Source organism: Budorcas taxicolor, chromosome 10 (genome assembly GCF_023091745.1).
Source record: "Budorcas taxicolor isolate Tak-1 chromosome 10, Takin1.1, whole genome shotgun sequence".
Lineage (NCBI taxonomy): Eukaryota > Metazoa > Chordata > Mammalia > Artiodactyla > Bovidae > Budorcas > Budorcas taxicolor.
This window is the reverse complement of record NC_068919.1, coordinates 25,450,408-25,477,958: the sequence shown is the minus strand read 5'-3', so window position 1 is coordinate 25,477,958 and position 27,551 is coordinate 25,450,408. Positions and strand designations below refer to the sequence as shown.

Sequence of the window (27,551 nt, the reverse complement as noted above, 5' to 3'; positions counted from 1 at the left end):
ACCCTTTTATCTACTACCTTCCTTCAAAACACAGAGCTCCAAAGCAGAAAAGAATCTGACCTTTTTTTTTTTGTTCCAACTCTGGTCTGGTATCCTCATCACTCTAATTTTTCCAATACTCTCCTTTTTCCTTCTATGGGAACCAGGAAAATCAATAAAAGACAAGAAAATCAGAGGCGATCATAAGAGAATTTGTGCTGAGCAAGAAGCAAAGTGATCTTTAAACAACCTTATCTAAGTGTACAGGAACCAAAGGACAAGGGGGGTCGGTGTTCTGAGGAGGGTCACAGGCAACAATGAAGAACTTGTATTGGGCATCATCATGGTAGCGGCAATCAGGATACCTTCCCGCAATGAGATTGCACTGAGTCAGGTTGACACGGCTTGAACTCTGGTGACAGTTCTTTAGGTTATTATTACAGGTGATGTTGGGCAAATTACAGACAGCAGTCACATCTCGGAAGGAGCTGTTCAGAAAGGTGTTTGTAGGTTTACAGTGCTGAGTGTAGTTATTGACACCACGCATTGCCGTGTTGCATTGGAGAGGACTTGGGTGTATGTGCTGAATTTCAAACCAGCGAGCCTTGGTGAGACCTTGTGGCACAGCACAAAGTGGACGCACTGACCACCACATTCCCAGCAGCAATAACAGAAGAGAAGAACGTCCCAGAAGATGTGGCCCCATCTTTTCTGTGCAAGGAGAAAGAAAATAGATCGTAGCAGTAGAAACAATAAGAGAGAAATAATTGCTCATAACCATTCAGATTTTTACTCTGTCTTTTAAGATTTCATAGCTCTTTTTTTTTTTTCAAACCATCTTCTTTCCCACTTGAGTCTCACAATTTTTAAGAAACTAAAGCCCAGTGAGGAGGAATTTGAGGTAAGACAACCTTTACTTGAGATATCTGTATGCAGGTCAGGAAGCAATAGTTAGAACTGGACATGGAACATCAGACTGTTTCAAATAAGAAAAGGAGTACATCAAGGCTGTATATTGTCACCTTGCTTATTTAACTTATATGCAGAGTACATCATGAGAAACGCTGGACTAGAAGAAACACAAGCTGGAATCAAGATTGCCGGGACAAATATCAATAACCTCAAATATGCAGATGATGCCACCCTTATAGCAGAAAGTGAAGAGGAACTAAAAAGCCTCTTGATGAAAGTGAAAGAGGAGAGTGAAAAAGTTGGCTTAAAGCTCAACATTCAGAAAATGAAGATCATGGCACCCGGTCCCATCACTTCATGGCAAATAGGTGGGGAAACAATGGAAGCAGTGAGAGATTTTATTTTCTTGGGCTCCAAAATCACTTCAGATGGTGACTGCAGCCATGAAATTAAAAGACGCCTACTCCTTGGAAGAAAAGCTATGACCAACCTAGATAGCATATTCAAAACAAGAGACATTACTTTGCCAACAAAGGCCCATCCAGTCAAGGGTATGGTTTCTCTAGTAGTCATGTATGGATGTGAGAGTTGGACTATAAAGAAAATTGAGTGCCAAAGAATTGATCCTTTTGAACTGTAGTGTTGGAGAAGATTCTTGAGGGTCCCTTGGACTGCAAGGACATCAAACCAGTCCATCCTAAAGGAAATCAGTACTGAATATTCTTTGGAAGGACTGATGCTGAAGCTGAAACTCCAATACTTTAGCCACCTGATGGGAAGAACTGACTCATTTGAAAAGACCCTGAATCTGGGAAAGATTGAAGGCAGGAGGAGAAGGGGATGACAGAGGATGAGATGGCTGGATGGCATCACCAACATGATGGATATGAGTTTGAGTAAGCTTCAGGAATTGGTGATGCACAGGGAAGCCTGGTGTGCTGCAGTCCATGGGGTCTCAAAGAGTCGGACACAACCGAGCAACTGAACTGAAATGCTTACTCAAAATACCTACAGTGAGAAGCTACAGTTAACCTTCCATATCCACAGGTTCCCCATCCTCAGACTCAACCAACTATGGACTGAAAATATTTGAAAAAAAATTCTAGAGAGTTCTAAAAAGCAAAATTTTAAATTCACTGTGTCCCAGCAACTGTTTACATAGTATTTACATTGTATTAAGTATTATAAGTAATCTAGAGATCATTTAGGAGAAGGCAATGGTACCCCACTCCAGTACTCTTGCCTGGAAAATCCCATGGATGGAGGAGCCTGGTGGGCTGCAGTGCATGGGGTTGCTAAGAGTCGGACACGACTTAGTGACTTCACTTTCACTTTTCACTTTCATGCATTGGAGAAGGAAATGGCAACCCACTCCAGTGTTCTTGCCTGGAGAATCCCAGGGACGGGGGAGCCTGGTGAGCTGCCGTCTGTGGGGTCGCACAGAGTCGGACACGACTGACGTGACTTAGCAGCAGCAGAGATCATTTAAAGTATAGGGAGGATGTGTGAAGATTATATATTAGTACAAATACTATGTCATTTTATATAAGGGGCTTGAGCATCAGGTTTAGGTTCCTTGGCAAGTCCTGGAACTAATTCCTGTTGAATACTGAAGGACTACCCATAATCTGTGATTAATGAATGCTATATCTTTTTGTCAGTAACTTCAACAAATGGGAAGCACCATGGTGGCTCAAACTGCAAAGCGTCTGCCTGCAATGTGGGAGACCCGGTTCGATCCCTGTGTTGGCAAGATTCCCCTGGAGAGGGAAATGGCAATCCACTCCAGTACTCTTGCCTGGAAAATCCCATGGATGGGGGAGCCTGGTAGGCTACAGTTCATGGGGTCACAAAGAGTCGGACACGACTAAGTGACTTCACTTACCTTACCTTCAACAGATGGGAAGCAATTGCACTGCCAATTGAAAAAAATGCTCGTATATTTATAAAATGTTCCGACAGCTTGAACTTAAAGCCATCCCCTTTATTTTGAAATGTTTTTCACTCTCTCCTTCAAACCAATAGTTTCCCTGCACAAAGACACAGGAAGCACGGGTTCTCCTTCTATGGACTTAGTGCTAGTGTACTTTTCCCTTCAGACAGAGCACATAGGTTTAGTTCTGTCCCCAAGGGTAATTATAAAAGTAGGTAATGGAGGGAAGAGATTAATCTATCAATTCCTTCATAACAAAAAATTTTAGGTCTAGAAGTGTGAAACTTCTTTAGTAACAGAAGTCAATGGTTAAAGGAGGATGAAGCCCACATGGAAATAAGGATCACTCTTCTACCTCCAGGAAGCAGAAAACACTATTGACTGAGGGAGAATGGGGACAAAGTCCTACTGGCCTACCTATATTTCCAAATAAAAACAAACATCAAACATTCAGTTTTAAACAGATTCTGGGTTCTGTGCCCATTTGCTCTTTCCCAACTGGAGAAGGAAATGGCAACCCACTCCAGTGTTCTTGCCTGGAGAATCCCAGGGATGGGGGAGCCTGGTGGGCTGCCGTCTATGCGGTTGCACAGAGTCGGACACGACTGAAGTGACTTAGCAGCAGCAGCAGCTCTTTCCCAGGTATTTCAATGTGTTCTGAGAATAGCTGACAGAGACTGTTTGCTCAAATACAGATTCAGTAAAAACTAAAGAGGGGTTTCACCAGCCTGCTGGGGTCCACTTTCTCAGCCATCTAATTTATGAGTCACGCTGGCAAATGCTTCTAACAGTAACTGGGTAAACCTCTTAGCTTTGACTGCTTATACACTCACATCTGCTCTTTTAACAATAGCCAGAGCCATTCCTCTTTTTCTAGAATGATTTTCCCAAGCCAACTAGTTTGGCTCGAAAGAGGATGTTGAGGGTGGGGAGGGTCAGTCACGGAAAGTTACCAGGAAAAGCACGATAAACAAAAGTAGGGTTGCTATGCAGCTTAAGTCTTTGCCTTCTCCAGTTGGCAAGAGTTTGTAGAGATTTGGTCATCATCTTCTTCTGGGTACAGCAAGGGAGACATTCTTAGAAATGGAGGTTTTCCTTATAAATGTAAATGTTTCTTGTTACAAAAAGGTAACTCCTACTAGGTTTTCAGGATTTTCTCCTTGTCGACTGTTTTATAGAAAACAACCAAGTTAAAATAATATGCCAAAGAGACATTTTGGGGTGGCAAATTCTGCTCCCCTACAGCTCACTTGAGATTTCCCCAGGCCCCCAAACACTGTTGAAAATCGCTTTTACTGTCCCTCCTAAATAAGCCTGTGTCGTTATCATTTGGTGTGCTGTCACAGAGTAAGAAAGTTGAGGATCCCAAGGTTCCACTAAGAAAGTTTAGATGAGAGGTTGCTGGCGAAGTGTCTCAAAGAATTTCACAACTCAGGCTGAAGGTGGGTTAAGGGGGAGAAGATAGAGGAAAGGAAAACACGAGTTCCCAAATGTCAGTTATGGTTGCAAAAACTTGACAAGTTATGGTTCGTAAATCTGGCGATCATCCTGTTTTCCTGAGGAAGCGTAGCCCTCCTCGGATTTCCCTTCCAGTCACCAATTCTGCGGTCACGCTTAGAGCCTATGTTCTAGGCAACAGGCACTTCATGCTGGCGGCTCTACTCAGCTGCGGAAAATAAGCAGCGGAGTAGGAATGTGGGCTGGAAGACGGCAAGGCAACCCACTCCAGTATTCTTGCCTGGAGAATCCCAGTCAGAGGAGCGGGGTGGGTCACAGTCCGTGGGGGTCGCAGAGTCGGACACGACGGAGAGACTAAGCACGGGAAAGTGGGACCCCTAACTGTAGAAGAACGGAACGTGTACCTTCCTTCCCAGTCCTCAGCCCCTCCAGGCCGCAAACGCCTCCCCACAGAACTCCGCACTGTCTCTGCTGAAAAGGGACTCCCTCGCCCAAATTCCCGGATAAAGCGACCAAAAAAGGAGGAGAAGAGGAGGAGATGAAGGAGCGGGAGTGTGAACCTACCTCGGCCTCAGAACAAGTCTGCAGAAATGGGCAAGACGGTGGAAACAGAAGTTTTTCTCACCCGCTTCTTCTTCCCTGCAACGACGACGTCGAGTCGGGAGAAGATGCAGAGAGGTGGAGAAGGGTCGGGGTGCGAGGCTTTTTGTAGTTGGGACAGCGCCCCACTTCCACGAGGCGCTTCCCGCCAGGACCTGCCTCCAAAGCAGGCGTCAGAGCAACCCCCGTTCTAGGCGGAACTGGTGGTTTTCTGCCTGGGCTGAGGTTGAGCTTGGAGGTCCGAGCCCGACGCTCACTGGCCAAGAGGACACGGGCTGAGGGGGCCGCAGACTGCAGGACCCTGGCCCCTGCTCCAGGGTGCAAGGCTGCCTCTCCCAGTCGTCTGCTGGCGAGAGTCCAGTAAGCCAGGCGGTTTGACCCCGCACACATAACCAGCTCCAGCTACCATATGTTCGATCAGTGTACATCTTTTGTAAAACAGTTCGGAACGTGGGAAAATTTGCACAGAACAGAGCTTTTTTGAACCTCAGACGGCAACCTAAATTCAGTTAGACCATCAAACTCACAAGTTCTTCAGATGGTTGGAAGAGTTAGTGCTCACTTCCCCTTTTCTGAAAACCACACCCAACAGGACCGTTTTCGAGATAACAAAACCATCTTTGTAACAGGGTAAGGTCTGGAGAAAAATACCCTAGAACACTTAAAACGATGTGAGAAAATGGAGAGCAAGCCTCACCAAATGGTTGCAACCCCCCAAATATTCTTTTCCTTCGAGCTGGAATTGAATCAGCAACGTAAGGTTGTCCATACTCGAAAGTACTACAGTCCTCCGCTCTACCAGCTGAGCTATCGAAGGAAGCACCAGTGTGAACTACTTAGAATTTTCTATTGAGAACACTGATAAACAGAGGTTCTGGCACAATAGCCTACTAGTTGCCAATGTGTGGATACCACTTAGCCGACCATTTTAGGAGAAAGTCCTTCATCCACACTTGTAGGGACAACCCCTCTAGAGCTGGATTCTCCTGCTTCAGAGAGGGGCTTTCAAGCAGGCCTAACCTGCGAGCTTTTCCCTGGCGTACCTAGAGCCTGTGGATCTCCGGGCCACCCCAAGCCGTGGCGATCTGCTGGTCTGTTGTCTTCACTTAACGCCCTGCCCCGGGCCTCCTGGCCTGACGGTGGGTGTCTAAAGTGGGAGCAGACACCCGGGCATTGGAAAACTAAGGGCTGAGGTGGTGTAACACACAATTCTGATCGCGCAACTGCGAGCCCAAAAGGGCCAGTCTTAAAGCTCCGGCCTGGGCCTCCCTTTTCCTCACTTCGCATGCTCGCCTCCATGATCCAGGAGCGTTTGCACAAGTGAGCTGCTTCTCCCTTCCGCTTACACGTCCACAGACTAGCGGAGGGAGAGGCTGTGACGTATAACGCATGGCTAAGCCCAGGGTTACTATGAGAAATGACTCCTGGAGAAACTATTTTAAGGTTTTCAAAGAGGTAGTCACAGATTCTTTGAGTCAATAATAAATTTAGTGACACGAGTCTCGACCCTAATTTTCCCGCTGAGATACTGAAGTGTTCGAAAACCCACTGAAACATGGAACCTTGTCGGACAGCCTATATTCTCCCAAACGCTTAATCGGGACAGTGGACGCTGGGGAGAGGACTTGGAGCAGGACTCCAGACCTGCTCAGAGCGGGTGTAAGGCTTCGATCCTCACCGCCCTTGTGTCCCGCCGCGGCACCGGCCGCCCCCACGGCTCTTGCTGTGGTCCCACAAAGCCAGGGCGTCCTCGGAGCCTGGCAGCACTTGCCGCAGTTTATAACAGACTGCCACAATCAAGGCGGCAAAGCAGCCCTTGCCCCCTACTACTGGAAGCTAAAAGTAAGTGTTCTGCTCGGGTGTTTATTTGGGACATCTGGAGACTGGCGGGAAATTATAATTAGCGGAAATTCCGCTGGAGTTCAAGTTATGCGAGAGAGGTGGGTAGCTGGTGAAGGAGATTTTAAAAAGAGTGAAAGGATTGCCCAGTAGGCCCCAGCGAGATTTGAACTCGCGACCCCTGGTTTACAAAACCAGTGCTCTAACCCCTGAGCTATAGGGCCCTGCAAGTGACTATCTTCCCTTGCTCTCTAAAACAGCTTTTATGCTGGACCTTTATTAAGGTGTCTGTGTGTACTGGGCAAAAAAACCTGGACGTCGTTTCAATCTGTTGTTGCTCAGCCGCTCAGTCATTTCTGATTCTTTGCAACCCCATGGACTGCAGCAGGCCAGGCTTTCCTGTCCTTCATCATCTCCCTGAGTTCAGCCAAACTCATGTCCATTGAGTGATGTTCCATTGGTGATGCCATCCAACCATCTCTCCCCTTCTCCTCCTGCCCTCAATCTTTCCCAGCATCAGGGTCTTTTCCAGTGAATTGGTTCTTTGGATCTGGTGGCCAAAGTATTGGAGCTTCAACTTCAGCATCAGTCCTTCCAATGAATATTTAGGGTTGATTTCCTTTAGGATTGACTGATTTGATCTCCTTAGAGTCCAAGGGACTCTCAAGAGTGTTCTCCAGCACAGTTCAAAAGCATCAGTTCTTCAGTGCTCAGCCTTCCTTATGGTCCAACTCTCACATCCTTGCATGAATACTGGAAAAACCGTACCTTTGCCTATCTGTTCCTTTGCCAGCAAAGTGATGTCTCTGCTTTTTAATACGCTGTCTAGGTTTGTCAGAGCTTTTCCTCCAAGGATCAAGAGTCTTTTAATTTCATGGCTGCAGTCACCGTCCATGGTGATTTTGGAGCCCAAGAAAATAGTCTCTCACTGTTTCCATTGTCTCCCCACTTATTTGCCATGAAGTGATGGGACCAGATGCCATAATCTTATTTTTCAGAATGTTGAGTTTTAAGCCAGCTTTTTCACTCTCCTTTTTCACCTTCATCAAGTGGCTCTTTACTTCCTCTTCATTTTCTGCTGTTAGGGTGGTATCATCTGCATATCTGAGGTTGTTGATGTTTTTCCTGGAAATCTTGATTCCAGCTTGTGGTTCAGCCAGTCCGGCATTTCGCGTGATGTACTCTTCACAGAAGTTAAATAAGCAGGGTGACAATATACATACTCTTGACATACTGTTTTCCCAATTTGGAACCAGTCCCTTGTTCCATGTGTGGTTCTAACTGTTGCTTCCTGACCTACATACAGGTTTCTCAGGAGGCAGGTAAGATGGTCTGGTATCCCCATCTCTTTTAAGAATTTTTCACAGTTTGTTGTGATCCACACAGTCAAAGGCTTTAGCGTAGTCAAAGAAGCAGAAATAGATATTTTTCTGGAGTTCTTTTGTTTTTTTCTATGATCCAGTGAATGTTGGCAATTTGATCTCTGGTTCCTCTGCCTTTTCTAAATCCAGCTGGTACATCTGGAAGTTCTCAGTTGAAGCCTAGCTTGAAGGATTTTGAGCATTACCTTACTAGCATGTAAAATGAGTGCAATTGTGCAGTAGTTTGAACATTCTTTGGTGTTGCCCTTCTTTGGTACTAGAATGTAAACTGACCTTTTCTTGTCCTGTGGCCACTGCTGACTTTTCCAAATTTGCTGACATATTGAATATAGCACTTTAACAGCATCATATTCTAGGATTTGAAATAGCTCAGCTGAAATTCCATCCCCTCCACTAGCTTTGTTTGTAGTGATGCTTCCTAAAGGGCCACTTAACTTCCCACTCTGGGATGTCTGACTCTAGGTGAGTGATCACACCATCGTGGTTATCTGTGTCTCGAAGATCTTTTTTGTATAGTTCTTATCTGTATTCTTGCCACTTCTTCTTAATCTCTTCTGCTTCTGTTAGGTCCACACCATTTCTGTCCTTTATTGTGCCCATCTTTGCATGAAGTGTTCCCTTGGTATCTCTAATTTTCTTGAAGAGATCTCTAGTCTTTCCCATTCTATTGTTTCTCTCTATTTCTTTGCATTGCTCACCTAGGAAGGCTTTCTTATCTCTCCTTGCTATTCTTTGGAAATTTGCATTCAGATGGATATATCTTTCCTTTTCACCTTTGCCTTTCACTTCTCTTCTTTTCTCAGCTATATGTAAGGTCTCCTCAGATGGCCATTTGCCTTTTTTGCTTTTCTTTTTCTTGGGGATGATTTTGGTCACCGCCCCCTGTGCAATGTTACAAACCTCTGTCCATAGTTCTTCAGGAGCTGTGTCTATATAAGATCTAATCCCTTGAATCTCCTTGTCACTTCCACTGTATAATCATAAGGGATTTGATTTAGGTCACTATTGGAACTCTGTAGTCTCTTGCTGGGGACAGCACAATATGGGGTCAGTGACAGGAACTACCACTAGCTTAAGAATGCAGAAATTTGCCCAATCCAACATAGTCTAATGCAGTGAAAGTTTTCCACCCTCCACCCTCTGCCGACTGTGAAAACCAAGAAGGGAAATTCTACATAGGGGAAATTCTACATAGAGGAAATTGTCGACCACAGATCTCTCAGACTAAATTTCGACATCCACATTTGGTTTTCTGTTTGACTTAGGACATGCACCAAGGGGCAACTGCCTGCCCCAAGTTCATTAGATTAGCGATTTCTCCACAGCTCAAGTCTTAGTGCCAGAACAGGCATTCGTTAATTCGTTCATCCCTTTATTGGATAAACACTGAACTCCAATTCTGTGCTAGGTGGAATGAGACATCTAGATTTGGTCTTTACTTTGAAGCCAGTGGCACAGCCTTGTGGTATAAAAGAATGTTCGTTTTCATGAAAGAGAACAATGAGAAGTAGCTGTGCCGACTGTGAGAGAGTGGTAACAGTGCTAAGGTTCACAGACCTGCAGAGTGAGCCATCACAGAGGCAGGCCTTCAGGAGGGCATGGAACTTGAACTGCACTTTGAGGGCTAGTTAGGACTTACACAAGTTTGGGGACTGAGTGATCCTTGGTAGAGAAAAAAATTATGAGCAAAGTTGGAGAGAAAGACCTTGGCATTTAAAGTGCCAAGGCAGAACACTGGCTGGGGAAGATGCCAGCCCTTGTGGAAGTGAGGTATTGCAAAATAGGTTAGCAGGAGACTTAGAAAATTCTGGAATGAAGTTATACCCCTTTAAAAATTGAACAGGGAAATTCACAAGGCATGGATATGAAGATTGGATTGAAGGGGAGAGAAACCAAAGTCAAGGGGACACCAGAGACTGGCCATGGTACATATTGTCAAACATAAAATGTAGGAGAATTATAGTTGTGGGATTGGAAAGGAAGGAATAAATGAGAGAGATACAGGCAAGGGAAAGTCTGCTGAAGCTAGATATGAATGAAGAAGAAATAAGAGACAAAAAGAGGAAAGAAGGATGATTCTCAAATATCATACTTTGAAGAAGCAAAATGATACTGAAAAAAGAAAATCTAAAGGAGAGATGGGTATCTGGAGAAGGCAGAGGGATGAAGAAATGTTAGAATTTCGGCAGGCTGGATTAGAAGTGGAGATGGAGGATATAGGAATTTATGACAGCTAGGGTACTCTTGTGTCTAGAGTTCTGCAGATTGTTAAGTCAAGGTTAGATCAAATTACAGAGGTCATTCATTGAGTCAGAGCCTGTAAGAATTATGTGCTCTTGAAGGAAGAGAGTACAAAGAGCAAACAGCAGACGCCTGAAAATAAGCTTTCTGAATAGCCCCGTTGCAGGCTTTTGTCCGGAGAAGGCAATGGCACCCCACTCCAGTACTCTTGCCTGGAAAATCCCATGGATGGAGGAACCTGGAAGGCTGCAGTCCATGGGGTCGCTGAGAGTCAGACACAACTGAGCGACTTCACTTTCACTCTTCACTTTCCTACATTGGAGAAGGAAATGGCAACCCACTTCAGTGTTCTTGCCTAGAGAATCCCAGGGACGGGGGAGCCTGGTGGGTTGCCATCTCTGGGGTCGTACAGAGTCGGACACGACTAAAGTGACTTAGCAGCAGCAGCAGCAGGCCTTTGTCATAGGAATGTGTCCAACATTTTTTTTTCATTCAACATTTTAAAAACATTTTCCTTAGTTTTTTGTAATTTCAATATTATTAGTAAGATTGTCCTAGAAAACTTGCTTTCCCACCTGGCAGCTGAGAGTGAGGATGTGACCTAGCACCACCAATCAGATGCATGATTTCAGTTTAGAGGTGTAAATAATCTTCTTTACTCCTCTAATCCAGGAGTTAATAATTCCACAGGGAAATCCCATATTTGTCCAGTGATGAAGGTGTCAGGTTCTTGGGTTTGGGATTTCTTAAATCTATAGATTATTGCCTTTCTTCCATTCTGGAAAATTCTCATCCATTATCATTTTAAGTTGGTTTTTTTTTTTTTTCTCTACTTTTCTTTCTCCATTCATGAAACGAATTAAATACATATTAGACCTTCACACCCTGTCTTTCATCGCTTAACCTCTCTTTCATATTTACTGTCTTTTTGTCTCCATACTCACAATCAACTACTGCTGTATTTAACCAGCTGTTAAATCTACCCACTGAGTCAACTGTAATTATAAGTTGTAAGATGCTTACTCCTTGGAAGAAAATTTATGACCAACTTAGATAGTGTATTCAAAAGCAGAGACATTACTTTGCCGACTAAGGTCCGTCTAGTCAAGGCTATGGTTTTTCCTGTGGTCATGTATGGATGTGAGGGTTGGACTGTGAAGAAGGCTGAGTGCCGAAGAATTGATGCGTTTGAACTGTGGTGTTGGAGAAGACTCTTGAGGGTCCCTTGGACTGCAAGGAGATCCAACCAGTCCATTCTGAAGGAGATCAACCCTGGGATTTCTTTGGAAGGAATGATGCTAAAGCTGAAGCTCCAGTACTTTGGCCACCTCATGTGAAGAGTTGACTCATTGGAAAAGACTCTGATGCTGGGAGGGATTGGGGGCAGGAGGAGAAGGGGACGACAGAGGATGAGATGGCTAGATGGCATCACAGACTCGATGGACGTGAGTCTGGGTGAACTCCGGGAGTTGGTGATGGACAGGGAGGCCTGGCATGCTGCGATTCATGGGGTTGCAAAGAGTCAGACACGACTGAGCGACTGAACTGAACTGAACTGAATTTTCAATTTTAGATGTTTTGCTTCTTTTTCAAAACTACTAAGCCAAATTCTATAACTTCATATTATTTGCAGATATCTGCCAGCTTTTTAAAAATCTCTTTAAACATACCAATTATATTGTTTTAATATCTATGATAATCTGTATTATGCTATCTGTTGCTTATAGTTGATTCTTACTCACATCGAATTGTTTCCTGTGTAACTGTTCATCTTTGAATGTATACTGCTCAACATCTTTGCAAAAACATAAGCAGTGAATTTTTGAGGTCAAGATGAAAATTTCTTCCTGGAACAAAAAAAATTACATAGCTTTTGTTTCACATATGTACCTGAACCATTACCAGCCCAAAAGGACTCTAAAAAAGGTTCATGGTCAGACATTCTTTGGGCCTCCAAGATGATGTAAGGCCAAACTGCAAATCAGAGAAAAAGCATACCTGCGGTCATAGCTTCCCAGTAAAAGTTGAAAGCTCTTCTTTTTATTTTCCCTTTCTAAGCTCAGCTGATTTCTGCTGAGCTCCACAACAATTACTGTAAGTGAAAGGTTAACTTCTTATTCATTCTTATCTTGTGGGCATAGCTCTTTGGGGTCCCAATTTAATATTTGGAAGAGTATCTTAGTAGAATTCCCACTTTTGTTGGGTGCTGAAACTTGACATCTGCCCTTCCTTTTTCTCCCACCCAAAGGTGCTGCCAAAACTATAACCCAGTTTTGCAGTAATTAGCAAATGTCTTAAGAGCTACAAAGATTAATGCTTTCCTTACCTCTCAGATTTCATCTTTTCCTTAGATTCTGGCCTATTAGTTTCTTGTTGTCATATTAGAACTTTGATGCCTTTACAAAGATTTGGTAAAATCTTATCCAATATTTTTATCATTTTTCCTCAAGGAGGTTGGTCCAATTTAATTAGCCCACAGTTACTAGAAAGGAGATTAGAGTGGTAGGAGCTATAACATCAATCGTATTCTACCACATGGACTGAGAAGCAGAGAATGCATTACTCTAGAAAGGGCCTAAGGGAGAGAAAGCACAAAAAAGAGAGCAGTGATAGTAAAAAAGGAAGCCTGTGTACCTTCCAAGTCCCTAGTTATGACTCACTCCAGAGGCCTCACTGTGTTCCCTCTTAGAATCTATGAGACTTCCTTGAATTTTTACAGCAATTTTCCCTTCTACTTTAGGAAAAATTATTTTCAACTTAAAATGATCCTAAATAACACTGAAGGTATTAATACATGTCTCTACATTATAGCTTTTATCTTCTAATATTTGCATCAATATTTATCAAATGGCAGTTATATGTTGGCCACATATACAGATCTCTGCTCCAGTCCATTTGGTCCACTTATAATTCCCCAAATATAACTCACACCTTTTCCAGTTGTGATCACTTGTTTATGATTTCTTCAACTAGAATGATTTTTCATTTCTCCGTACCTGTCAAACACTACTTACCCAGAAAGCTTATCTCAATGTTCTAATTCACAATATCTGCTTTTTTACCAAGTAGATTTCATCTCATTTCCCCTCTGAAACCTATGAACCTTTTTCATCTTTGCTATTCCTTCTTCTTCACTCTCTCTCTCAGGATTTTGAACAGGACACATGTAATGGAGGTGTTCCCTAGCACCCAGAAGTAAGCATCCAGGGTGCCATTACTCATTCAACTACACTCAGTCAGTTATGAAATAACCAAACTGTTCTGTCCTTCCCGAATTTCTTCATCTTATATGATATACTGTTGAAGAATGCACCCTTTTTATTTTTTAATCTTCCAGAATTACTTCTAAATTCTGTTTTCCTATCTATGTCCACCTTTTGGAAATGCTACAAAAGATACAAAGAAAGAACTGAATGAGATGGAAAAGAAAAAGGGAAGGAGATTCTACTACACTTAGTTATAAACTGCTTTATCTTGTTTTTAGAATTCAGTGTGTTAGTATACCATCAGCAGTTTTAGTACACTATCAGCATTATGTGAGCCAAGAACTTTCAGATGTACAAGCTGGATTTAGAAAAGGCAGAGGAACCAGAAATCAAATTGCTTACATAAGCTGTATCACAGAAAAAGCAAGGGAATTCCAAAAAAAAAAACCCACAAAACATGTACTTCTGCTTCATTGACTACTCTAAAGCCTTTGACTGTGTAGATCACAACAAAATGTGGAATATTCTTAATGAGATGGGAATACAAGATCACCTGACCTGCCTTCTGAGAAACTTGTATGCAAGCCAAGATGCAACTGTTAGAACTGGACAGGGAATAACAGACTGGTTCCAAACTGGGAAAGGAGTATGTCAAGGCTGTATATTGTCATCCTGTTTATTTAACTTATATGCAGAGTACATCAGGCGAAATGCTGGGCTGGATGAATCACAAGCTGTAATCAAGATTGCTGGGAGAAATATCAACAACCTCAGATATGCAGATGACACCACGCTAATGGCAGAAAGCGAAGAGGAAGTAAAGAGCCTCTTGAGGAATGTGAAAAAGGAGAGTGAAAAAGCTGGCTTAAAACTCAGCATTCAAAAAATAAAGGTCATAGCATCTGATCCTATTACTTCAAGGCAGGTAGATGGGGAAAATGTGGAAACTGTCAGATTTCGTTTTTTTGGTCTCCAAAATCAATGGGGATGGTGACTGCAGCCATGAAATTTGCTTGGAAGAAAAGCTAAGACAAACTTAGACAGTGTATTAAAAAGCAGAGACACCTTTGCCAACAAAGGTCTGCACAGTGAAAGCTATGGTTTTTCCAGTAGTCATGTATGGATGTGAGAGTTGGACCATAAAGAAGGCTGACCGCCGAAGAATTGATGCTTTCAAACTGGTGCTAGAGAAGACTCTTGAGAGTCCTTTGGACTGCAAGGAAATCAAACCAGTCAATCCTAAAGAAATGAAACCTGAATATTCATTGGAAGGGCCGGTGCTGAAGCTGAAGCTCCAATATTTTGACACTCATTGGAAAAGACCCTGATGCTGGGAAAGATTGAGGGCAGGAAGAGAAGGAAGCAACAGAGGATGAAATGGTTGGATGGCAACACTGACTCAATGGATATGTGCAAACTCAATGGATATTGTGCAAACTCAATGGATATGTGCAAACTCAGTGGATATTGCGCAAACTCAGGGAGATAGTGAAGGACAGGGAAGTCTGGCGTGCTGCAGTTCATGGGGTCGCAAAGAGTCGGACAATACTTGGCGACTGAATAACAACAACAAGCAGTTTTATGCACTGTATTCTCAGCTCCTTGAGGGGAAGGTTGTATGGGTTTCCAAAATACCTAACAAAGTGACCAGCACACAGTGGTATTAATAAATACTTGAAATGGAGAGCAAACTACTACACAGATATGTTCAGAGTAAAGGATATTATTGCCCCCAGAAATCTGGAACCCAATAGATTCTTTTAGTTTCCTCCTCCCGAAATTGTTGGTAAAACAAGCACTGAAAATCTCTAAGGGACTTCCAGCTCTCATCTAATTTAAATTCCAGGATACTAGCCTGAATTCAGGGGCCAGTTCTCATTTTAGATGGTCACTAAATGGTGTACCTAACACTAACAGAGATGAATGCCCCCCACCCAACACACACAGAGCATCCTTACAGGAAAGAGGTGAAGTTACCTAAAAATAAACACATGGCTACCTATTGAGACTGAGAATATATAAGATATTGTTTATAACAAAAGACTGGGTGAAATCCGTTTAACGTGGCATGTGCATTTAGCCCTGCTGGGGCAGATTTCCTTTGAAAAATGTCTGACCTCCTTTCTCAGGCTAATTCATAATTTCAGAGCCTCAAGCAGACGCACTTTTCAGTGAGAGAAGCCCCACCTAAAAAACTCATTTGCCTAACAGGGCAACCTTTGTTTCCTACACATTTGTTCAGTGGAAAGTATGTCTTCCTGAGGGTCTGGCATCACACATTAGGACTGTGAAGGAAAGTCAGGCATTTCTCAAAGGAAATTTGCCCTAGTAGGGCTGAATACCGGAGAAGGCAATGGCACCCCACTCCAGTACTCTTGCCTGGAAAACCCCATGGATGGAGGAGCCTGGTGGGCTGCCATCTATGGGGTCGCACAGAGTCAGACACGACTGAAGTGACTTAGCAGCAGCAGCCGCAGGGTTGAATACATATGTTAGGAAAACAAGGAACACTTTCAATCTCATTTTATGGAGCCAGTATCATGCAGATACCAACAACAGACAAAGACACTACAAGAAAGGAAAATTACAGGCCACTACCAATGCAAAATGCTAGCAAATTTAATTTAACAGTATATTAGAAGGATCATCAAAATGACCAGGTAGGATTTATCTCTGGGATGCAGAGATGATTCAACATGTGCAATCAATCAATGTGATAACCTATATTAACAGAAAAAGAGCCACATGACCTCTGTGCTATGCTTAGTCACTCAGTCATGTCCGACTCTTGCGACCCCATAGACTGTAGCCTGCCAGGCTCCTCTGTCCATGGGATTCTCCAGGCAAGAATACTGGAGTGGGGTGCCATTTCCTCCTCCAGTCCAACTCTTTAGGACACCATAGACGGTAGCCCTCCAGGCTGCTCTGTTCATGGAATTTTCTAGGCAATAATACTGGAGTGGGTTGCCATTCCTTTCTCCATGACCATCTCTAGATGCAAAAAAAGCGTTTGCCAAAATTCAACATCCATTCATGATAAAAAAAAAATACTCTCACTAAAATAGGTATAGAAAGGACTTATCTTGACACAACAAAAGTCATATATGAAAATTCCACAGCTAACACCATTTTTAACCCGAAATCTTTCCCTCAGAGATATGATATGAGGCAAGGATGCCCACTCTCACCACTTCTATTCAACATAGTACAGGAAGTCCTAATCAGAGCAGTTAGACAAGAAAAAGAAATAAAAAGCATCCAAATTGGAAAGAAGTAAAATCATCTCTGTTTAGAGATGACATGGTAATATATGCAAAAAATCCTAACTACTGAGCAACAACCAAAAAAACCTGTTAGAACTAATAAGTGAACTCAGTATAGTTTCAGGATATAAAGTCAACATGCAAAAATCAGTTGCATTGCTATACACAATAACTGTACAAATAGGAAATTAAGAAAACAATCCCATGCACAACAGCAATAACAACAACAAAATACTTAAGAATAAACTAAAGAGGTGAGAGCTTGAACTTTCTGACCTGTATCAAACTCAAGGACATCACTAGTCAATTTCAAAACAACATCTGATAGCAAGTTCTAGCTACAAGCTTGTAGTTTCAAAGTGTCCCCCACCCATTTCACAACTGTGTTATCATTTCAAACCCCGATCAATCTTTATGAAATAAGCACCCTTACTTCTAATTCTTGACAAGCGACTTTTGTAACCCCACACTTTTTGCCTCTGTAAGCTTTCCTCGTTTTGTAATCCAGTGGGCACAATTCAAGCGCTTCTTGGAATTCGTGCCTCCTGGGCTGCTGTCTTAACAAACCCTCAAAAAAGCATTTTTTTTGGTCTCAAACAGGTCTCTGTTCCTCGAATTCCTGGTTAACAAGGAATAAGAAACAAAGAAAAGATAAAGAGGAATCTTATTGTAGGATGATACAAATGTTTTAAACCTTGATTATAGTGATGGTTGTACAACTTGATAAATTTACTAAAAGAGTCATTGAATTGTACACTTACAAGGATGAATTTAGGTATATAGACCATATCTCAATAAAGTTGTTTTTTAAAAGTATTGATGGGAATAATAGAAAGAAAATAGCAATCAGGAGACTTAATCTCCGTTGTTTCAGAAATTACATTTAACATAAGTGAAACAAATACTGTTGTTAAAAGCAAAAATTGCTAGATTGAGTAAAATTAGGTCTAACTCTATGCTGTTTATAGAAAACATATTTTAAATGTAAATACATGTTAACAGAAATAATCAATAAACAACAGAAACAGAAAAGAGTTTGATCTGTGCCAAACCAAAGACTATATCCCAGGAGACACAGATTCAATAAGCTCTTGAACTGTGTTGCAGTGGCCTACAAAATGGGAGAAGCTTACATTTGCAAAAACTACAAAGTTATGTAAGTTGTTTGTCAAGGTTTAGGATTAGATCTGGCAAGAAATAACGGTGTTTGTTAAACAAGGATTGCTGCTGCTACTGCTAAGTCACTTCAGTCGTGTCCGACTCTGTGCGACCCCATAGACGGCAGCCCACCAGGCTCCCCTGTCCCTGGGATTCTCCGGGCAAGAACACTGGAGTAGGTTGCCATTTCCTTCTCCAATGCATGAAAATGAAAAGTGAAAGTGAAGTCGCTCAGTCGTGTCCGACCCTCAGCAACCCCATGGACTGCAGCCTTCCAGGCTCCTCCATCCATGGGATTTTCCAGGCAAGAGTACTGGAGTGGGGTTCCATTGCCTTCTCAGACACTACTGGCCAATGACTAATCTTTCAACTATGTTCACACAAAAAAGGAAAAGGATCTTTTCTAAACACAAATAACATATGTTTTATAGGAACATCCCAAGTTACTTAAACCAGACTTGTTAAAAGCCCTGTTTACCCTTCTCCCACTATTCCATCTTTTCTCCCATTCTCCTGTCCAAGAACTCCTCTATCCAAGATTAGACAGTAAATGGTGTTTTCCCCAGCTTCCCATATGCCTAATGTAGGAATCTCTTTTTTTTTTTTTTTTTATCTTTGGCTCACATTTTAATCTTAGGTACAACACTATTTCCCTCGTCCTATTTCCTCTTTTCATATTCCAGTTTTTGTCCAGTCATAGAAAACCTCCTCTTCTTTCTCTCTTGTTAAAAATAGTACAGTTCTAATTACAGCTTCTAAGCAAAGTGTACAAAACATCACACATGCCAAATCCCACTCATAATTCAAGTCGTCCATGAAGGGAGCACAGCTGTAACCTAAGGAAGAGTTTGTTATCAGAACATAAGATCTCTGCAGGCAAGGATTTTGTCTATTTTGTTTAGCCTCCTGCCTGGAAAGTAGCAAATGACAACCCACTCCAGTATTCTTGCCAGGAAATCTCCACGGACAGAGCAATCTGGCAGGCGGCAGTCCACGGGGTTGCATAGAGTCAGACAGCACTGAGCACACACACAAGAGCAGGGCAACCTACAGACTAAATACTATTAAGTTCTACCAATTTTTTTACTTCTCACTGGGTTGGTAACCTAAAGTAAGTAAAAGTAACAGGAAGCTCCTCATATCTAAATTTTATCTCCCTTACATTCTATCTTCTATCTTTTTAGAGTCGCTTTGAGTTTATTTCCTCTTTGTAAGAGACCAAGAAGGGCCATCTGTGTTCAACAGATAACTCCAGTTCGTTAACTCAAGTACTGTTTTAATCTGAAGAAGGAAGAACTCTTTGCCAAGACAAGTTTAAGCACCTATACTCATAAGAATATCTATTAACCATCCCTTTTCAAGGTTAGGAGTACACTTATACATACCTACATCAAGAAAATGCCATTATATATTACTCTCAGCAACATTATAAATTAAATGCCATTATACATTAATGCCAACATTATACATAAAATGCCATTATACATTACTCTCAGTAACATTACTCTCAAGCTTTCAAAAATGCTTTGAAATCCTTTAGAACGTCATAAATTTATCAAACCTACTTCTCAGGTATGTACTACTTATCAAACAAAATCTATACACCTGGCTTTTTTCTTATATAACAAATTCAATTATACCTAATGACATAACCAAGTTTGTCACTGAAAACTGTGACAAGTTTTCCAGGAAAAGGTTTTCCATGTTTTCATACAAATGCACTTTTCACTTACCACCTATTTTGAAGTGAAGGTCATTCTACAGAGATTAAAAACAGAGCCAGACAGACACAGGTCTGACCCTTCCTAAATGACTACCAGTAATTGGTCCCATCTCTCAAAGTGAGACAAGTTCCTTAATATTAAATAGAAGTCTTCCAATGTTTCTCTCTCCTCTAAACCTCAGACCATGTTTTAATAGATCTTTTGTTCAAAAGGATGCAAAGCACATATTCCAACTAGTATTATGTCTCTAAACTTTAAGATCTTTAATTTTGAAGAAATCAATTTAAAGCCAATAAACATAATCTTGATATTTCAACATACTCCAAAAGAAACCTCTGAATCCATTTTTACATAAGTTTACCATTACACTTACTAAATCATAAAAGCTTTAAACTGGCAAACTATGCTTTAAATGTTACAAACCAATTAAATGTTTAATTATAAGAAGTTGAATGCTACACTTGACTGCTAAACTACTGGGTTCCAAAGTTAAATAAGTTATTATGAAGAGTACAGAAGGTGTGGTCAGAAGCTAGCTGCAGAAAAAGGAAAAAAACTTGAGAAACTCTGTATCATGACTAAACCATAATTCAGAGCAAAATGTTTGTCTGTTATTAACATTGAGGGTAGAAATAAAACACTCTGAAAACTTGAAAAAAAAAAAGGCATAAGCAACCATATGCACTTGTTTCCTAGGTTGCTAGATGATATTAAAAACTAAATCTCAAAATCATCATAAAGTCTGATAAATGAAACTACAGTAGACAGAATACACGTTTAAAAGTTTTGTAACTTTAGCAAGAATTTAGTGAAGACTGATTTTTATAACACTGATTCGACTACTTGATCAAATCATTCTAAATGGTGGTGGTTTGGGGACAAACCAGAGAAAACGCTGAAAAGTGTAACTCAAGTCAAATATACACAAGGAGGTTAAATCACCTTAGAAATATTTCACTTGAAAAAAGATTCCAAAATGGCTAATCAGAGACACTAGCATACTTAAATTAGTTTAAAACACTGAAAGTTATTTTATGTTAAATCAATGTTTTGATGTAAAGAAGTATCACCACCTAAAACAAGAATAAAATAAAATGGATAGTGAACTCCATGTATCTTTTTCTTCACCTATACTTGTGAGGTCAGCTGCTAGAAGCTGATGACAAGCTCAGTCATTCTATAAATTTTATGACAATCAAAGCAAAAACTATAAAAGTCAGTACTTCCCAATCTACAATATTTTACCTTGACTGTTAAGTTTGAGTACAGGACAGCAAGATGGATGATAATCTAGATTACACTTCTGGGGTTTTCTCAATTTCCAGGAATCTTATCTCAAATCCCCAATTAATCAATCCTCCTAATTCACAATTCTGATAGAATATATGATACATTCTAAAGTAAAACTTTAAGGTTGCTAAAATAAATTCAGCATTTAGTTTCCATCCAAATTCTGAAATTAGCTCACTAGGAAAATTAAAAGAATCAGTTACAGTGTGAAAAACTCATTGAAAATCCATATTCCTCCAAATCCTCTTACTGCTCCCTGTAATTTTAAACCAAGTATTACTTGAAATTTTTGTAATTTGAAAAACTTGTAACTCTTAGAACTCTGAAACTGTCAGTTTTTTGTCAACTAATTTCTTCTTAAAATCAGTGAACTATGAAAGTCATATTTCACAAAAAAGTAAAATACTATGAGTTTTATTTTAATAAATTAATTTTATTCACGCTATTAATATCTTATGAAGGACTATTGTAGAGTTGCTGCTGCTGCTGCTGCTAAATCACTTCAGTTGTGTCCGACTCTGTGCGACCCCATAGACAGCAGCCCACCAGGCTCCTCTGTCCCTGGGATTCTCCGGGCAAGAACAGTGGAGTGGGTTGCCATTTCCTTCTCCAACGCATGAAAGCGAAAAGTGAATGCGAAATCGCTCAGTCGTGTCTGACTCTTAGCGACCCCATGGACTGCAGCCTACCAGGCTCCTCCATCCATGGGATTTTCCAGGCAAGAGTACTGGAGTGGGTTGCCATTGCCTTCTCCGAGATTGTAGAGTTAGGATCATACTATTTTATTACTTTCTACGTTAGATGTTAAAAAATATTTCTAAGTAATTACACATAGTATACAAATATTCATATAATGTAGACAAAATGTGTAACTAACACCAATGAGTGTGTGTGTGTCTCTGTGTTAAGGGGGAACATTCACTTCCAGTATCATGTGTAGTAAATGTTTAGCAATCCACCTACAAGGACACGGTTGCAGTTCTTCCATTACAGGCTGATTGCTGCTAGCAGATGCTATTTTGAGAACAGCTGGCGGTGTCTTTGAGTCCCATACAGTTAAAACAAGCAAACAACAACAAAAAAAAAATTCAAACTCTTAGATTCAGGAACATGTCTGAAACCATATCCACAATGGCCACCCAGCTCCATTTTGAATGCCTAAACCACAGTTACTTCATTTTGACTTAAAAATCTATTCTTTTCTTTAATGGTTAAAGCAGATGTACAACTTATATTTGACAGGTCGTAAGACAGACTGTTCTAGTTAGCATAAAGTTCAAGCCAAATTGTGTATAAGCTAGAATAATGTGCCTATACCTCAATATATGAATTTTTTTCCATCATACAGATATGTTAAAAGTAAAAAATGGAAAACACATACTATGAAAATTAAAAAAAAAAAAGCTGATGTAGCTACCTCAGTCCAGTTCAGTTCAGTTCAGTTCAGTTCAGTTCAGTCGCTCAGTCGTGTCCGACTCTTTGTGACCCCATGAATTGCAGCACGCCAGGCCTCCCTGTCCATCACCAACTCCCGGAGTTCACTCAGACTCACGTCCATCGAGTCAGTGATGCCATCCAGCCATCTTATCCTCTGTTGTCCCCTTCTCCTCCTGCCCCCAATCCCTCCCAGCATCAGAGTCTTATAAAACACTAAAACTCAAAGTCTATCACTAAGGAGTTGATAAAATCTACAGAAAACAAGGCAGCCACTGAACTTATGTTGCAGAGTTATAATTTGGACATGGAAAAAATACAAAATATATGAAGTCAAAAAAACAGTTTATACAAGTACCCACCAACAGATATGTGTGATATGTGTGTGTGTGTGTGTGTGTTATCTATGTGTGCATGTGTGTTAGTTGCTCAGTCATGTCCAACTCTTTTGCAATCCTATGGATTGTAGCCTGCCAGACTCCTCTATCCATGGGATTCTCTAGGCAAGAACACTGGAGTGTGTAGCCATTCCCTTTTCCAAGGGATCTTCCCAACCCAGGGATTGAAACCAGGTCTCCTGCATTTCAGGCAGATTCTTTACTATCTGAGCCACCAGAGAAGCCCCTATATTACCTGTATGCATATATGTAATGGAATATAACTCAGCCATAAAAAAGAATGAAATATTGCCATTTGCAGCAATGTTAGTGGACCTAGAGAATATTATGCGTAGTAAAATAAGCCAGACAGAGAAATACAAATACTATATGATATCATATGTTGGGCCCTAAACAATAATACAAATGAATCTAATACAAACTGATAAGCTTTTTCTTGTCACAGAAGGTAGTGCTTCTGAGTTTTCAAAATTTCCAAAGGGAAGAGAGGATTTTTTTAACCTAATCCTTTGACAAACAAAATCCAAGTAATATAAAGATTCTATTGTTATGCCAATTTTATTGAAATTTATTTGTTGGTGGATTTTAAATAAGATAGGAGTTAATAGATGGGTTATTCCAAACTAATTACAAAGCAGCTAACATATATACCTTGCATAGGTTTCCTATAAATTTTTCAAGAAACAAAGCAACTTATATATTGGTATTTTCTGTCTTCTGTGCAGTCCTGGGATTCATGAACAATTCAGCAGCAAGCACCGTGACGGAGTTTATCCTCCTTGGCTTCCCTGGTTGTCAAGAGTTACAGTATTTCCTCTTTTCACTGTTCTTTGGAATCTATATATTTAGCATGGTGGGAAATGGGACCATTGTTTGCGCTGTGAGGTGGGACGAAAGGCTCCATACTCCAATGTATATTCTCCTAGGGAAATCTGGTACATTACCTCCACTGTGCCCAGTATGCTAATCAATTTCCTCTCAGAAACAAAAACCATCTCTTTTGTTGGCTGTTTCCTCCAGTTATGTTTTTTTACTTCCCTTGGTACAACTGAGGCATATTTGCTCTGTATCATGGCATACGATCAGTATCTTGCTATCTGCTGCCCACTGCACTACCCAACCGTCATGACCCAACAACTCTGCTCTGTTTTGTTGTCTCTTTGCTGGGTATTTGGGTTCGTTAGTTATTCTGTCCCCACCGTGCAGCTCTCTCAGTTGCCTTTCTGTGGGCCCAATACCATCGATCACTTTGTGTGTGACATGGACCCACTGATGGCTCTGTCCTGTGTCCCAGCTCCTGTCACTGAGATTGTCTTCCATGTCCCGAGCTCCCTCATTATCATGCTAACCCTTCTGTGCATCCTCGGCTCCTATACCCTTTTATTGATTACTGTGTTTAAAGTCCCTTCAGCAGCAGGCCGACAGAAGGCCTTTTCTACTTGCAGATCACATCTGACAGTGGTGTGCTTATTCTTTGCGGCTCTTTTGGCAATGTATGTGAGCCCTACAGCTGATAACCCAGCTGAAATTCAGAAGATTATAACTTTTTTCTATTCCCTGGTGACTTCCTTCTTAAACCCCCTGATTTACAGCTTAAGAAACAAGGGGATGAAGGCTGCACTGAAGAAAGTCCTGAAAATAGAATGAACATAAACTGATCTACATGAGAACAAGCAAACCATTGTCCAGGCATAAAAGATTAATTAAAAAAGACTTCATATACTGCTGTTAATTTTCCAGTGCACACAGTAAAGAAGACTTTTTTAGTGGATTCCATCCATGTTTTATTCTTCAACTAACCTGGCAGAGCTAAACCACAGCTGATTCAGATTGCATCCCTAGTATAATAACAATATTTTCAACTTGAATAACTTCTTAGATAGTAATATGAGGGCATTATATTTGTCTTGTTTCACACACTGTTTTAGTTTTGATTATTAGGGGAAGGAGGTAAAGCTAGACTAAGAGAAGATATCCTAGGTGAATCATCATCAGTGTACTAAAGGCATTTCTTAAGACAGTACAAGATCCTTTAAAGTGAATAAATAATCTAATTTAAATGTCTGATGGATACATAACCAAAGGATTTAGTAATAGAAAAAGTTTCTATCCTCTTAGCTCCTCATGATCCAAAATCTTCCAGATTAGGGACAGACTGAAAGTTTCATATTTATATAAGTTATGTTTTAACATCATTTAAAATAGCAATTTTTTCAATTCAACAAAAATTTATTGAGCATCTACTTTATTTTAGATACTTTCATAGGCATTAGAGATACACTATGACCAAAATGGTCAAAACACTCTATGTGTGGAGTTTATTTTCTAGTGAGGGACAGACTATAAAAAAATAAAATAAGCAAAAATATAGTTATCTTGGAAAGTGATAAACAATATGGAGAATGGGAAAGGGAGACAGGAAGTGAGGGAGAAAAGGTTGAAATTTTAAATAGGACCATCAGGGAAGGCCACCAGGAGAAGGTATCATTTAAACAGAAGCTTGAAGGAGATGAGGGAATGAGCTGTGTGCATAGCTGAGGGAAGAGCATTCCATGCAGAGGGAGGCAAGTTCTCCATAAGATCCTGAGGCAGGATTGTGTTCCAGTAACAGCAAGTAGTTTGGTTTGGTTGGGATAGAGAGATTAAGAGGGAAATATCAAAGATGAAGTCAAAGAGAACATACAGAGGGCCAAGTTGTACAGGCCCTTGTGAGCCATAGTAAGGATTTTAAATTCTGAATGAGATGGAAAGCCTTTCTGAGAAGAGTTTTGAGCAAACGAGTAGTAGAATCCCATTATATTTTTAAAGGGTCATCACCATGGTTGTTTCATTGACAACAGACTAAATAGAGGCATGGGCATTTTAAAAATTCTTTATTTCTAGTTGTCAAATAAAACTTTGTATTTCTTTTAAAAGGAATTTGTATCTGCAACCTTGGGGATATATATTTGGGGAGGAGTAAAAGTCAAGGAACTGGTTTGCCCAAGAAGAATGGAAAGTCCTCCTAGACCCTCCACAAGGAAATTCTAATTCTGGAATGATATTTCCATAACAAACTGGAGAGATAATGGAGCTAGGAATCCACTCCTGAGGCTCTTCAATCACAATCATGTTATGATTATAGAGATATTTGCTAAATATTTTCCTATTATTTCATTCTCATGTCAGCCCTATGGAGAACACAAAGAAGATATGTATCTAATATTTGAAGACATGAACTCAACAGGCTCTTACAGCTAGTAAGTAAAAGCACTCAGGCCAGGACCTTGATTTTCCGTGTCTTAGTTTTCCATCTCTTAGCCCACCACTTTCTCTTTAGGTTCAACTCTATTCAAACCCAGTGCCCCCTTTTTCATCCCAGGTCATTCCCTTTCACATGATGCCTGAATAATCTTTTACACCATTTCCCTGCCTATCCCAGGTCTCTTTCAAAAGTCTCCCAGATGCCTAAAATTCTAAGCCTGGTTTTCTACATACAACATTATCTAAAACTCAGCTTCAGATGTCAGTTATCCCTACAAATATCATTCTTAATCCTTTCTCCAAACCATGCTCAACTAATTCCTGATCCAGCTGAAATCTTTCCCAAACTTAGAAGCTCCTTCAAACATACCTATCCTTAACCCAGTCTTTAATGATCTATACAGTGGTTGTCAAACTTCAGCATGCAGCCGAATCACATAAAGGTTTGTCCCAAAAGGGGGTTTCTGGGCCCCACACTGAGAGTTTCTGACTTACTAGGTAGGGGTGGGACCTGAGAATTTGTATTTTAACAGGCTCTCACGTGATGTTAACACTGCTGGGACAGGGACATTTTCAGACGTTGTTCTGTCCTTCTACATCCTCACTCGTAAACTCAGTAGTGTTCTCTACTTGAGTTCTTGCTATGATTGAATTCTTCCCCTCAGGTTCTCTGCCTCTTGCTTGTTCTCCTTAACCTGGTATCAGTGAAGAAATCATACTTCCTGTCTCTGAACCATTTACAGTGCTAAATTTTCATTTTCACTAATATTGTATTATGTCAATCAATAACATTACACATCCACTTTTACAAAAAACTCAATTTTTTCAAACAAATATGTTCAAATTATCCTTAAAATTTAGAAGGGAGATTCTTTCTTGTATGTCAAATATAACAAATTTAAGTAACTTTGTATAGACAAATAATTTTTTGACTTAAGTCCTTACAGGTTAAATACCAAGAATGAAATGGATGTACTTTGGAGAAAAGATCACAGACACAAACATACATACACACACTCTTAAATGCACACACATTCTTTCTTTCTCTTTCTCTTTTTTTTTAATCTCCTCTCTCATTAACCTGTCCCACTCTCTACCTCCCTTCCTGCACTCAGATCAGTTCTTTAGAGGAAGATTATCGCCACAAAGAAAATTTTCCTGGCTTCTCTTGGATATTTATCCAGACCTCTTATTCTCACTAGTTAAACCACTGGGGAAATACAAACAAATATAGGGAGGATTAGATGGATGCACAGAGATACATGCATAAGGAACCAGGTGCCTACCAATGAGCACACTAGGGAACTATGGATCCTATTCAAGAGGGACTTGCAAACTTAATAATCATTAGCATGAAAAATACACTTCATCTTGTTCAGAACACTAAAGGAAATGAGTCTCTGGAGCCACAAATGCTCCTATCCATCCATGAATGAGCTTTTAGATGGGGTAATGAGGACAACCTTGTGGCTAGAAATTCTCTCACATCCT

General features: G+C 40.8%; 2 protein-coding genes and 1 non-coding gene across 3 annotated transcripts; 1 reads left to right on the top strand and 2 right to left on the bottom strand.

Annotated features, from left to right (window-relative positions):
- Positions 1–220: 220 nt before the first annotated feature.
- On the bottom strand, positions 221–685 carry LOC128054625 (ribonuclease K6-like). Its single transcript, XM_052647269.1, has one exon. It carries the CDS (start codon positions 683–685, stop codon positions 221–223), a length of 465 nt encoding a protein of 154 aa, XP_052503229.1.
- Positions 686–6,872: 6,187 nt separating this feature from the next.
- Positions 6,873–6,945, bottom strand: TRNAT-UGU (transfer RNA threonine (anticodon UGU)). The gene has a single exon. It is a non-coding gene; the product is annotated as a tRNA-Thr (tRNA).
- Positions 6,946–23,550: 16,605 nt separating this feature from the next.
- Positions 23,551–24,464, top strand: LOC128054201 (olfactory receptor 11H7-like). The gene is given in 2 exon segments (XM_052646815.1): positions 23,551–23,740; positions 23,743–24,464. Coding segments are annotated over 2 exon segments (909 nt in total). The 5' UTR covers positions 23,551–23,553.
- The last annotated feature ends 3,087 nt before the right edge of the window (positions 24,465–27,551 follow it).